This window comes from Solanum lycopersicum, chromosome 1 (genome assembly GCF_036512215.1).
Source record: "Solanum lycopersicum chromosome 1, SLM_r2.1".
Lineage (NCBI taxonomy): Eukaryota > Viridiplantae > Streptophyta > Magnoliopsida > Solanales > Solanaceae > Solanum > Solanum lycopersicum.
In genome coordinates this window covers 82729925-82743272 of record NC_090800.1, presented here as the reverse complement: position 1 = coordinate 82743272, position 13348 = coordinate 82729925, and the positions used below count along the sequence as shown (strand labels likewise).

General features: G+C 32.1%; 1 protein-coding gene across 3 annotated transcripts; it reads right to left on the bottom strand.

Annotated features, from left to right (window-relative positions):
• Positions 1 to 3361: 3361 nt before the first annotated feature.
• On the bottom strand, positions 3362 to 11087 carry LOC101245704 (phospholipase A1 PLIP1, chloroplastic). 3 transcript variants are annotated; one of them, XM_010328661.4, is made up of 7 exons: positions 10351 to 11087; positions 9974 to 10221; positions 6272 to 6995; positions 5371 to 5898; positions 4925 to 4984; positions 4417 to 4833; positions 3362 to 4258 (listed from the first exon to the last, which is right to left on the bottom strand). In XM_010328661.4, exons 3-7 carry the CDS (start codon positions 6947 to 6949, stop codon positions 3839 to 3841), a joined length of 2103 nt encoding a protein of 700 aa, XP_010326963.1. In that variant the 5' UTR covers positions 6950 to 6995; positions 9974 to 10221; positions 10351 to 11087; the 3' UTR covers positions 3362 to 3838. The 3 variants fall into 3 exon arrangements, with proteins under 3 accessions (XP_010326963.1, XP_004231212.1, XP_019066384.1); XM_004231164.5 differs by having other exon boundaries at positions 9974 to 10056; positions 10351 to 10742; XM_019210839.3 differs by lacking the exons at positions 9974 to 10221; positions 10351 to 11087 and adding an exon at positions 7595 to 7906.
• Between the last annotated feature and the right edge of the window lie 2261 nt (positions 11088 to 13348).

Here is a 13348-nt window from a genome sequence, read left to right as displayed (position 1 = left end):
TAATATGTAGCTCAAATACATTGAATACCAGCTCAAATATATTAAATATTGGCTCATATACGTTAATATGCAACTCAGATACATTATAAAATTTTTAAAATAATAGGGGATAATGAAAGAGATTTCTATATATATATTTTTAATTTTGAATTTAATTCTTTTTTTAATAATAATAATTATTATTATTATTATGAACAGTTTAGTTGTGAAAAAAGTGCATTGTTATATTTTCTTTCTCTAGTTTTTCACTGCTAGTATTTTTTATTTTTTAATAGTCAAACAATTTAAGTTTTGATCGAAAATTTATGCGTGAAATCTTTAATTTTTTATAAAATGAAATATATCTATTTATAAACTATGTAAAAAGTAATATTAGTTGCAACAATTGGCAAATCAAAAAAATTAAAATATATATAAAAAATATAATATTAAAGATAAACCTATTTAAAATTCGAATTTGAATACGACGGAAGGAAGTATTATTTTATGGCCGGAAAGATCAAAACTTTCATTAACTACTCAAAAGGGGTACAACGAGTTAGTGTGCTATAGGTGCACCAACCATTATAAATTCTAACACTAGAGCTAAGGCTACAACCAGCAAAAATACATTAGATTTGGTTACGTGGTAAAAAGGCATACACATGATTGAATGCACCATTACGAAAGACGGTTGAACGGATATAATATATAAATAGGCTTAAGTCATATGCGGTTACTTAAAATTGTCCGGATATTTCACATGGACACTTCATCTAAGATCTGTACCTATTGAACCCCTCTAGTACTTCAGATTGATACCTATTTGACATTTTATTAATAATCAGCCTCAAATATTAAGTGAGTGAGATACACTCGCGATGACATGGCACAACAACAAATTAAATTATGACATATGTCATGTGAGTCAAAAATATTATTAAAAAAATAAGAAAAAGAAAAAAAATATTTTAAAGTTAAAAAAATAATTGTTAGGTAACCCTTTACAACCCAACCATCCACCAAATAGTCTTCCCCTATCGCGGTGCTGCCATCCATTGGAAACAATCCATCATTTTCTCTACTAACTTAAATCCGCGGTGCTGCCATTCATTGGAAACAATCCATCATTTTCTCTTCTAACTTAAATCAATCCTGGAAGATTGAGATTCAAAATAAATAAAATTACGACTGAGCGGCGACGTTAATGGCATTGTAATCTTGCTTTCTTTCACAAATCCATAAAAAATAATTTAGTCCAAGATTTGAAGAAAAAAAAACACAACCAATTCATTCTAAAACTGAAGAAAAAACACGACCAAGCATATAGATTTGAAGAAAAAAATGACTGAGCAGCGACGTTAATGGCGGAGATGATAGTGACAACGACTTAAATGAGGGGGGAGAAAAGAATATATGAAGAAGAAGGTGTATGGTGGCGGCAGTAATAGTGGCTGCCGGAGAAAGTGACTGTAACCTTCTTAAGGAAGAAGAAAGAGATTTTTTTTAAAAAAAATAAAAAATTAAAATGTCTAAAGATATGTTTTCACGCGCTCATTTGCCGTGAATCACATTTAAAGTGCCATGTAGGCAAAACGTGCTTAAGTGGTATCAATTTAAATTACTAGAGATGTTTAATAGGTATAAATCTCAATTCAAGTGTTCAAGTGAAATATACGGACAACTTTAGGATGCTGAATATGACTTAAGCCATATAAATATAATTGATTTGACCTTTAGGTTTTTATTATTAAATCTATTTGACTTTTAAATTTTATCCAAAATTAATTCTTATATATATAGCTATATTCTATGTCCAAGATATTGAAATTGATGGAGTGTATGTTATATCATTTAGTTCTGTCAATTTTCTCAAAAATTGATGGAATGTATGTTATATCATTTAGTTCTGTCAATTTTAATACGAGAAAATTATGCGGTTAAGCAAATTTATTTTACTTAATTATTCATTATAATTATAATTTACTATAATTATCACTCACCACTAACATTCTACATTAATTATGTGGGCTGACTTCAAATTGTATAATTAGCTACATACATTTGTATACAAATGTATGATTCACCTCTCTCCCACTCTCTACCCTCTCTCGCTCGTCTCTCTCCCAACCTCGCTCGCCTTTCTCTTTCCTCTCCCAGTCTCGCTTGTCATTTATACATATGTATATGTTTAATATATAATTATCTAACCAAAATACGTATACAATTCACCTCTCTCTCTCACTCTCTGCCCTCTCTCGCTCATCTCTCTCCCAATCTCGCTTGCCTCTCTCCTCTCTCTTCCAATTTTGCTTGTCATTTATACAAATGCATATGTATAATATACAATTATCTAACAAATATATGTATACAATTCACCTCTTCCATTTTTTGTTCTCTCTTCCCAGTCTCGCTCACCTCTCTCCTCCATAAAACATGTAACTACAAATTGTAATTATCAAATTATAACTATAAAGAACAATTAGGCTATTTTTAGTGGCTATAAGTGAAAGTTCTCCTTTTAACATACACTTTTTGTTTCATTATACAAAAAATAAAACTTCTACTTTAATTATATAAAAAATTCTAGCGTTAAAAAGAATTAGGAATCTTCAATACGATAAACTTAGAAAATCTTGAAAGATTAATTAATTGGCATAATTCAATTATTCAATAATCATATTTTAAGATATTAGGTCTGAAAATTAGGAAAAAATTGTATTGATTTAGGTTAGTACCTCATGTGCATCGATGTTAATCTCAACTAGCGTTAGGTTGTGTTGGACCGCCGGATGCATGCAGTCCTTGAATAGAGCTCCTAATATACACGTTTCTCGAATGTAAATTTTTCTTTCCCTTTCACATTACTCCTTCCGTTTTTGTTATATTTTTTTTTTTTAGTTTGTTTTTGGAAAAAATGTTTTTTTAAGCATCATTAATTTTAAGTTTCCACATGATATATTTAATATTATAAAATTAAAGAACGTTAAGCATTTTTTTTCGACATTAACAATAGACTTTCCGACGCCGACTAGTTAGTTCTTCAAATTTCTCAACCTAAGAATAATGGAGTTTCTGGCCTTGTGGGAGAAAAACAGCAAAATGGGGAAAACGTAAAGGAGTTTGACAAACTCTTGAAACGTTGTCATTTCATTTCTTGAAGGAGTGTGGGTTTCTATAACAATAACACGTCTGTGCTTTTGTATGGATGCAGTGTTTCACATTGGGTACTTGAAACAACGTTAAACAATGTAGGACAATTTAGCATAGTTCTTTCTTCTGATAAGAAGAGCATTATGAACTTTTGATGATCCCGTACTGTGTGTAATTGTGTATGGTGAGAGGAGCTTACAAATTCTTATCACTAGTTTTCAAGTAAGACTTCACAAGTTGACACTTTATTTACACTATAAACAACTATTTCCATGATACAATTACTTGACAAGGTGTTCTGACTCGGTAGACTATATAGAAGATGATATAATTTGACAACATTTCATGTACTTCCTCTTATGATTTCAGTAATTACTATACCCATTCTTCTTTTCCAAAGTATGGCTACTGATATCATGCACCAAAGTAGTCAAACCAAGCTCCTTTGCTTATGTGCTCTCCTGATATGTCTGCACTTTGTTGCTATTAGTACATTGAAAGTCTTCATATAAATTATAATAGGCTGAACCATCTCTCCCTCTTATAGTTCTCTAAAGATCATAGGTTGTAGGATAACTTATAGGTTCTAATTAGGTAGAACAATTCTCAAATGAGGTTGAGCTCTTGTAATAGACTTATAATTTGGCTGGCAGGTCTGGGGCAAGAGAAGGCCTCAATAGGTAGGGTATGAATTCTCACTAGGAAATCAAACGCTTGACATTATTTCCTTTCTTAATATTCCTCTATCTTCTATGTCGCGCTCATGGCTCCATGCATGTGGAGATTGTGAAGCCAATAACGGCCAAATCAGGTTCCTCTGTTTTCTTACTCTCCGGACAAGTAGTTTTGTGTGTTGCCTTATAATGTTGTTCACAGCCTTCAGATAATTGCTCGAGTCATGGTCTCTGAGAATTGTACCACCAGAACCATATGCTGTAGGGACACTTAGAATCTCTAATGGGTGTGGAGAATTCAAAAAAACTCTGAAAGCTCTCCTAGTAAATGCACAATTGGTGCTGTCTAGGGAATAAATGCCACTGCCTGGAGGAAGCAGAGGGTGAGGGGCAGATGACCTCTCATCAGGCTGGATGATGAATATCTTTCCCATTGGAGAGTATAGAAGTTTCTGCAAGAACAAGCACACGTCCCAGGGTGGGTTAGATTGTTACACAAAGCTAGAAGTAACATTCAGTTGTAAAACTTGGTTATTCTCTGTATTAGAAGGGGTTTGAAGTAGCTTCAAAATTTTAAATCTAGAAACGATGTATGAGAGTGTGTACTCACATTCTTATTCAGACAAGGATGGGATCTGAATGTACGATTTAAACGTTTGAGGACTTGGGCCACATGGTTTGGGTAGTTGCATGAAAATGCTCGCGGAACAATGTCTCTATGCATCATCACACTCTGCACATGATTCTCATCTAAACCCAAATCATTGAGCACCTTTTGACCACCACAGAACACAAATGGTGATCCAAAAGTGACAACTGGTAGAAGAGAGGACGGTTTGACAACCTTCCGAGTTAGCAGCATTAAGTTGACCAGAAGTGAGAGGCTTCCTCCAAGAGAATGGCCAGTAAACTGAAACTTCGCCTTGTTGCCAAACCTCTGCAGATGCTCCATTATCTCTGGCATGTATTGGTCATAAATTCCTTTTGCAGCTTCATAAATTCCTCGATGAACCAACACATCCATTTCCTGTGACAATGAAATTATTAGTTGCTGAATCACTTCATCTTTCCCATAATTATAAAAACAAGAAATACAGAGAGTCACTTCTGATGCCTACCTCAAATTTGCAGGGTTCAAAGAAGAGATTTGCCTTCCATGAAGCCAATGAGTCTGATCCCTGCAGTTCGCACATATAAACTTGTCAATCTGGATGAACGTGAATAATATCCACACCTGTTAAATTTATATGACACTCTTCCTTTTCAATCCACTCCAAAAATGAATGGTACCTTTCCATATTTGAAAATAATATAACTCTTAATATGACATTTTTTTTTAGCCATTGGAATGTCATGGCCTGTTTAGGATCACAAATTCCAAAAATTCTTTTTTCTTAAACTTCGTGATAAGTCAAATACTGCTATATAAAAAGAAACGGAGGGTTTCTTTTTCAGTGTCCCACTTCGATTGCAGATTCAATTGTTTATATGAGTTGTGCTATTTCACTACACTTTTTCATGCATGTTCCTTTGTTTGTCATCAAGTTTACTAGAAAGGAGTTACCTGAATAACAAAACAGCGAGTATATGTGGTCAGGTCATCACAAATAAACCATTCGCAAGGTGAGGATTGAAGTGATTGAAGGTCCCTCGCTGCCTCCAGTTTTTGTTTCTCATCAGCAGCAACCATTGTTGTCATTGTTGATGCAGCTACATATGCAGCCATCTCTGACTTGTATACTCTTTGGGAAGAGTTATCTTTTTCATCTGCTGAGCACCCTTTGTTAGCTTTCAAGGTCGCATCATCAACTACCAATTTGGACTCACTGCCAACTGATAATAGGCCCTTAGCACGGGATTGGACATAAGATGCTGCCGAAGCTGCTATATCATAAGCAACTGATGGCGGAGGTAGACACTTATGCTCAATTTCCTCTGTTTTATCTCGATTAGGCACTGAATTATCTGATGATGGAACTGGCACACAAACTGAATCCTTGTCGAACTTGGCTTTGATAGCCATAGCTTCTGCTTTTTTCACCAAGGAAGATGTTACAAAGTCCAGACCATAGCATCTTTCTAAATCCCTGGCCTGCATATTGGACAAATGATTTTCATTTATTAGACTTGATGAGAATAATTGAAATAGATACTAACTAATTAGTCATGCATGTTGATTGAGAGGCTTGAATTGTTCTAGGTCCCTCTTTGATTACATGGCTAATTTATCGATGCACAGCCATGGTCACCTTATTTAAGATCACCTAAGGCAGGTGTTAGGGGCGGTACTGGAAGGCCTTCGTTGAACACAGAATATGGTTTCCCAGGGAAATCTACCTTAGCTTGTTTTACGAAGGGCTATGACAGGATAATTGGCTATCATGGTGGGATTTAGCAATCAGACTTCCAGAAAAAGAAAAATATGCACAAAAAACCTTATGTATGTCCTGGATAAGTGAACAAACCTTGATCTCGGGAATAACATAAGCCATGTTGCATAAGAATGCCAGCTTAGAGAAAAGCTTGGAGTCTGACCATGAAACTCGCCTTAACAACCTGGAGAATGATTCTCTATCAATGTTCATCTCATCAGCTTCTTCATTGTCACCCTCATAGTCTACTTCACAACCTTCTTCCTCGCAGTCTTCACCGCTGTTTTCCAGGTTGTCTTCACTTATCTCTGCATCCTCCTCCTTCTGTTTCTCTATCCAATTCCTCTTTAGCTCAACGAGCCTTTGAATCCAATTGGACCTTCTTGTCTCTTCCTCAGTCTCTATCCCTTCGTTGTCATCATCATGATCATGATCACTCTCAAAGATAACACCATCGATGTTAATATCCTTACTGGTCTCGATATCAAACAGGAATGACCGTAGAGAATCCGGGAGGAACGAACTTGACAACTGAATTTTAAAGGGACCTCCTGTAGAACGACTACTCTTCAATTTTGGCTGAGTTTCTAAACTCTGGATACGATTTGCACGACAAGACAGGTGGTTGTCGGAATAAGATCTTCTCATTTGAGCTTTTTCACGAGTCTCTTTGCTCGGAAATGACCTCCGAAAGTTGTCTTGCTCCGTCCAGGCATCTTTAGAGGTTCTGTTTATAGGAGAGTTCATTATGGATATACAACTACAGGCCATGATTAATCGCTAAGAGACTTGATCACTTGTTGTAGCAACCTAGAACCTATACATTAGAAGAAGAAATCAAGGAGAGATAAGTAAGAAGGTCTGTTGGAGGCTTGTTGAATTCTAAACAGTAAATGAGATGAGTCTTTATAAAGAAGCTATTCATGACAAAAGTATGCTTTGTGCACAACGAACACATAAAGGATGATTCTGTTTAACAACCGCAAAGCACAAATTAAAAAGGACTTCGAACATGACTAGTTTATCCTTACTTAGCTTGCCTGTTCTATTAAAAGGATATGGGTATAACCGTAATTGGACTGACCTATAATGAAACAGTAATAGTAGTAGAAAAATTGTAGAGTTAAATACCAATTAATATTTCTCCTTGGAATTTACAACCATTTCATATTTGTAAACCAAAATTTGACTTACTAGAAGTCTTATGAGAGATTTGACGTGCGTTGAGAACTAATTTGAGAAAATTACCAGAAGTATTATATAACTAGACATAAATAACCAAAAATTCATACTAGAAACACGACAAATAATTTGAGACGGGGAGAGTAATTAGATATCCATGTCGCTGTTGCATCCTGCGTGTGGATACTACATTATCCTTGTGAAGTTCACACGAAAGAGTAACTAGGTTCTTACCTTTGTAAAGAACAAAGATTTGTCCCCAGTTATGAATATGACATAATAAGCATAATTTTGCAGTCGATTTCTATGTAGAATCCCTCAGTTTTAATGTCGAAGAAGAAGAGTAAGTACTAAACTTCATCAATGGATACAAATTTGAGCTCCAATCTTTTATGAAAAGAACGATGGCGTTGAATTTTGTATACTAGGTGATGAATTAGTCTAAGGAGAAAAAATGGGCACGTGGGGTGTGAGGGATGTTGGAATAAACCTAATTATTCCTACATCTATGCAAGATAATTACTAGATAGTAGGATTTAACAAACTAAATTTGTTTAAAAAATATTTTTCACAGATTTATACCCTTATTTGTTTCAATATTACTGAAATGTTGTTAAAAGGGTATTTATTAATATCGTTTAAAATATGTCAGATCAATATAGACTAAGTAATATAAAACGGAAGGAGGAGGAGCCCGTGAAAAAGTATTTATTGAGATGAGGATGACACATAAGTGGTTGTTTGATAAGAAAGTAGAAATTGAAGTTTGGGTATGGGAAGATGAGTCTGTCACTCCTAATTTCTAACTCCTTCATTGACCATATCGTTCTTTAAATTACTGTATCCTCGGAGTTATCGTCAGTGGGTAAGTGTACAGTTTAATAGAGTATATAGCTCCATAAATTTCCCTTACCATCTTAATTAAATATGTTCACATTCGAACTCTATTTTCTATGCTCATAATGTAATACTCCTTGTTTACTTTCTTTTTACTATATGTTTCTTTCAAAAATAATACCTTTACTCTTTAGCTTTTTTGGGTATATTTTATTTATGTGTCTTATTCATCAATAATACTTACTAGATATACACACTCATTAATCACTATTTTGACTAATTGTGTATAGGAAATAATATTTTAGAACTGTCTTGATTTTAAATAAATAACTAATTTTTTGATGAATATTTTTAGTAATGTGGAATTACTAAGGGAATAGTAATAGTGTTACAAACATATTCCTTTTTCCATTTATATATGAATGAACATTGGGAAGTAGTGATGTTCATCGTTCGATTAAGGTCGGTTTTTTTATATAATTAATATATTGTGTTTCATACAATATAATTATAGACGGTTTTGATATATTTTTTTAAAAATCAAATCAAATATTATCGATTTCTATTAAAATCAAACTCAAATAAATATTTGAAAAGATTTAAAACCATAAACTAATAAATGAACACCTACTACCAGAAAGTTCTTGGCTAGTTAATTAATATTTCTTTCTATTTTCTTTTACTTGTTCAATTTGTATCTTAATTCATCTTACTCAATTATCCCTAGTTTAGCTTATCTCTAGGAGAAAACTTGCCAAATCTATTACATTAGTTTAGCAGTTACATCACGTTAGGGTAACAAATATTTCTCACGTAACTTCTACAGGAAACATGTAAATAATTATATCTCCATTCAGATTAGTTTGAGTCGATTATATGACCTTTCTACACTCGATTAATTTTAAGCTATGGGTCAATGGTCACATATTAAATCATTTAAAAGATATAAGTTTGGTTAAAATATGAAATTATATGTGATCCAATAAAATGAAAATATTATAAAAATACTTTAACTCTTAATTAGTCTCTTTATTAGGGAGTTTTAAGGTTTAAACACCTTGCGGCTTGCAATTATGATTGCAGTTCAATTACTTAGGAAATAACGCCCATTAATGCTTCAAAGTTCAAAAGTAGATTCTACTCCAGCTCTATAATTATGATTTCCTTTTCTTCTTTTAAAAATAAAATTGACGTTCTTTTAAATCAGTCAAACTATATAGTAGTAAATTTGAACTCAATTTTACTCCAAAGCATCGCACATAAATAAGAGCACTAAAAGGAGCCACTATATGTTATACGTGTTAATGAAGTGAACCATCTACTAACAAACTATATCAGCATTTAAGAACAACACCATCAACATTTACTCCAAAATATTGACCACAACACCAATAAGAACAAACTTTAAAAAAAAAAAACAGATTTTGTCATTTCTGAACAATTCAATGTACCGAGTCCATATTGGAAAATATGACAATTTAATTAATTTTTTTTTTCATTTCCGCGCATATACAAAATTTATTTGTATTTAAATTATTCGTGATTAACCTTAATAATTCAGTTGGTTGATTGCGTAAGCTTTGATAAGGCTCGATTTGCCATTTATAACTTAATGGATTCACAAGGCAAACCTATAGTCTGTTTTATAAAATAGATCACTTGAAAATATTGAACTGTAATTATATCTTTAATATATCAGTGATAACGAGAAATCATTTTCTTAAAAAGCAAAATTAAAATATACTAGCATGTAGCAAAATATAAATAAATAATTACCTGGGAATTTTTTATGATTGATTCAACGATCGCATACGATTCCACACGACTTGTGAGTTGATCAAATCAGATTCCAAAATCCGCTGGAACAGACAAACCAAAATGCGATCAAATTTTCGCATAAATTTTCACGTTGAACAGAGAACAGCAAAAACAGAGGAAGAAACTCTGATCACTCAAATTAATCTCTCTGCCAGAAAACTTAGGAGAATTGGAATCAATTTCCTCCCTGATAAAAGTTAATGCATCTGCAAAGGGGGAAAATTCAATACACTTCTTCAAATAATGAGGTGAGAAACTCTTGCCTCCAACTTTTAATCCAAAAATCTACCAAAGGAAGAAACAGATTTTTTCGTCAATCAAAAAATTAGCTATACCTGCAAATAAATGAGTAACATACAATGCTGATACAACTTCCCGGAGCAGCTTCAAGTTTCGATCAAATCAGATTTCGAGTTTTTCTTAATGCATTAATTAAATCTCCGACGCGTGAACCAGTCGTCACCGATAGCTTCAGAAACAGAGGAAGAAACTCCGATCTGCCGGAAAATACCTCGAAGAAATCGGTTCACTATCATCCAGCAGAAATGCCAGAACCTTGAATGTGAGTGAAGTACTAACGCACCAAATTCGATAAGAAACTGTCGAATTTTTTTTTTAAGCTTAGAAGAAAAACAAAAATGTTGTTGAGAAAAGTGAAAATATTTGGTACATTTTCATGTGCGGAGAAAGCACATGAACACCAAAGATGTTTCACTCTCTCTCTGCTAATTAGTGTTTACTGGGAATTACTACTTATATAATTATATAAAAGGGCGTTGGCAGGGTGGAATAACAAAAACCAGCCTAAGAGAATCTCGTCACGTGGCGCCTTTGAGAATCTTCACCTTTTATTTGACATTTTTAACCTTCGCATTTCCTCCCCACTTAGTTCAAATTTTTAACTCTATGAAATTTTAATGTCTATTCTTGTTATTATAGAGAGATTAATTTTAATAAATTTTCAACTCAAATTAAATAATTTAATTAAAATTAAATATAAAAATGATGAAGATAAGAAAGAAAGAGATGTTCACCGTTCACCGTGGGAATATTTAATTCAACCTACATGTTGGAGATCAAGTTCTACTAGGATTTTATATATATATATATATATATATATATATATATATTAATTAAGAGACCACATTTGATTTAATAATATAACTATCAACTTAATCAAATAGTATAGATATTGATAATAATTGTTCAAGAAAGGGTATTTAAGTCATGAAAGAAAATATGATAGAAAGAGTATAATTGAGAGAGGAAAAAGACATAGAAGGGTAAATGGGGTATTAAGTAAAGTTGGCGCCAAATGTGCGGTTGCATGCAGCGGAACAGGGGTGTGTCTCGCCACTCGGCTAAAATTTGCTTACAGAGCCTATCTGGCAGCCAAACCCAAATGCAAAAAATAAAATAAAATGGAAAATGGTCGAATATACTTCTCAACTTTATCATTTGTAGTTGATATACTCTTGTTATAAAAGTGGTTTATATATGTCCTTATCGTTATACAAACGGCTCACATATACCTCTGCCGTTACAAAATGGATTACATATACCCTTCATTTAACGGAAGTTAAAAGAATAGTTTTAAATTTATATTTATTACTTTTAATTTTTTTACAAAAAATTATTTAGGGGTATATATGATTCTTCTATCAAAGTTCAAGGTATATTTTAATTTTTTTCATACATAAATTATTTTTTGACTTCTTTTATTATAATTATTTGAGTTTTTTATTCTTATTTTATTTTTTTCTTTCATTCCTTAGTTTTAAAAAATAATTTAAACTATTATTTTTGTGTGTGTTGTAATTTAATTTCGTATTCGAAGAAAAAATTTGATCATCTACAATAAGTTTTACAATAATATTAGTGAAACATAAATAAATTTGATTATCAAAATAATAATTATAAATTAGTCATTGAAACCAAAAAAATATGTTTGACGAGGATTAAATTTAATCATATGAGATTATATTTTTTAGAGAAAAAAATAAGAATTTAGATTAAAATTATTATTTTTTTCATTTCCGTTAGAGAAAAAGGATATTATGTAAGCCATTTATTTACAAGTAGGGATATATATAAGTCACTTTCATAACAAAGAATATATCAGCTCTAATGACAAAGTTAAGGGGTATATCAGATCTTTTACCACTTAATTAATTTGTTCCTCGTACAAACCATGGAAATGACATGACACATTGGATTTTTTTGAATTTGAATTTACAAGTATCTTCATCAATGCAAATGACATGACCACAAATTAAACGTACATTTGGCCCTGATTATTTGCAACGATCGTAACGAAATCAAAGTTTATAATAAAATTAAGCAAAAGTGAAAGAAATGGGGTACGTATATGATTGCATTTCATTTAGGGTAGAACCAGATTAAATTAACTAAATTAAAGATAATCCAATTCAACGATCTAGTGAATAATGTTGCAAGTAATAATGATGTAGGAGAAAAATATATTCATATAATAAGAAACTATTAATTGAAGAAGCAAAATTAAGTAATTCTCTCTCTTAATAATATTCCAAGTGCTATAAAGGCAATTATAATTCTAGTGTTCATGTTTTATAGTCCTTACCTAAATTGACCCATACTGTCCTTGTACATAATTTGAGAGTTATGTCTTTCACCTATTTTTTTGTATCTTGAACTTATCCAATCTCTTATTATGTTTTGTAGCTCAAATCTCGGTCGGAAATATTGAATTTTTAAGATTTGAGCGGTGAAAATTATTTTATAAAAGATAATTCGATCACTTAAAATTGAACAAATTTGAAGGAGAGTTTGAATTTCAAATATGATTTTTGTGAGAAATTTGAAGTCATTTCATTGAAGATTTAGATTAGTTAATTATGATTTAGAAGAACTTGAAAATTTATCTTAATAGTTAACAACTCCTATACATTTAGTAATTTGCTACGGTTAACTAATATGCAAATGAGAGAATATTTTTTAATATTTATGTGTGTTTTCAATAGGATAAAGATGTTTTCCAGAAAATAAGCGGATTTATGTATTAAAAAAGAAACTATCCTACATCTAATAGAAAAGTTATTTACCTTATCATGAAGAAACTTATTTCTCTTCAAAAAAACTAATCATTAAAAAATTGTTTTGTTGAAATGTCACTGTTTCATTTCAACCGATGCAAACACAAAAGTGGGAATTCCCGCCAAAGTAGAAGAAATCGTGCAAGACATAAAAACCATTTAATTTGGTTAGAATTTAGACACCATTGTTGCCTACACGTTAGCTCAAAGGTCGACAGGAAGAAAATGGATGAAGGCTCATAAGAAAAAAGGACAAATA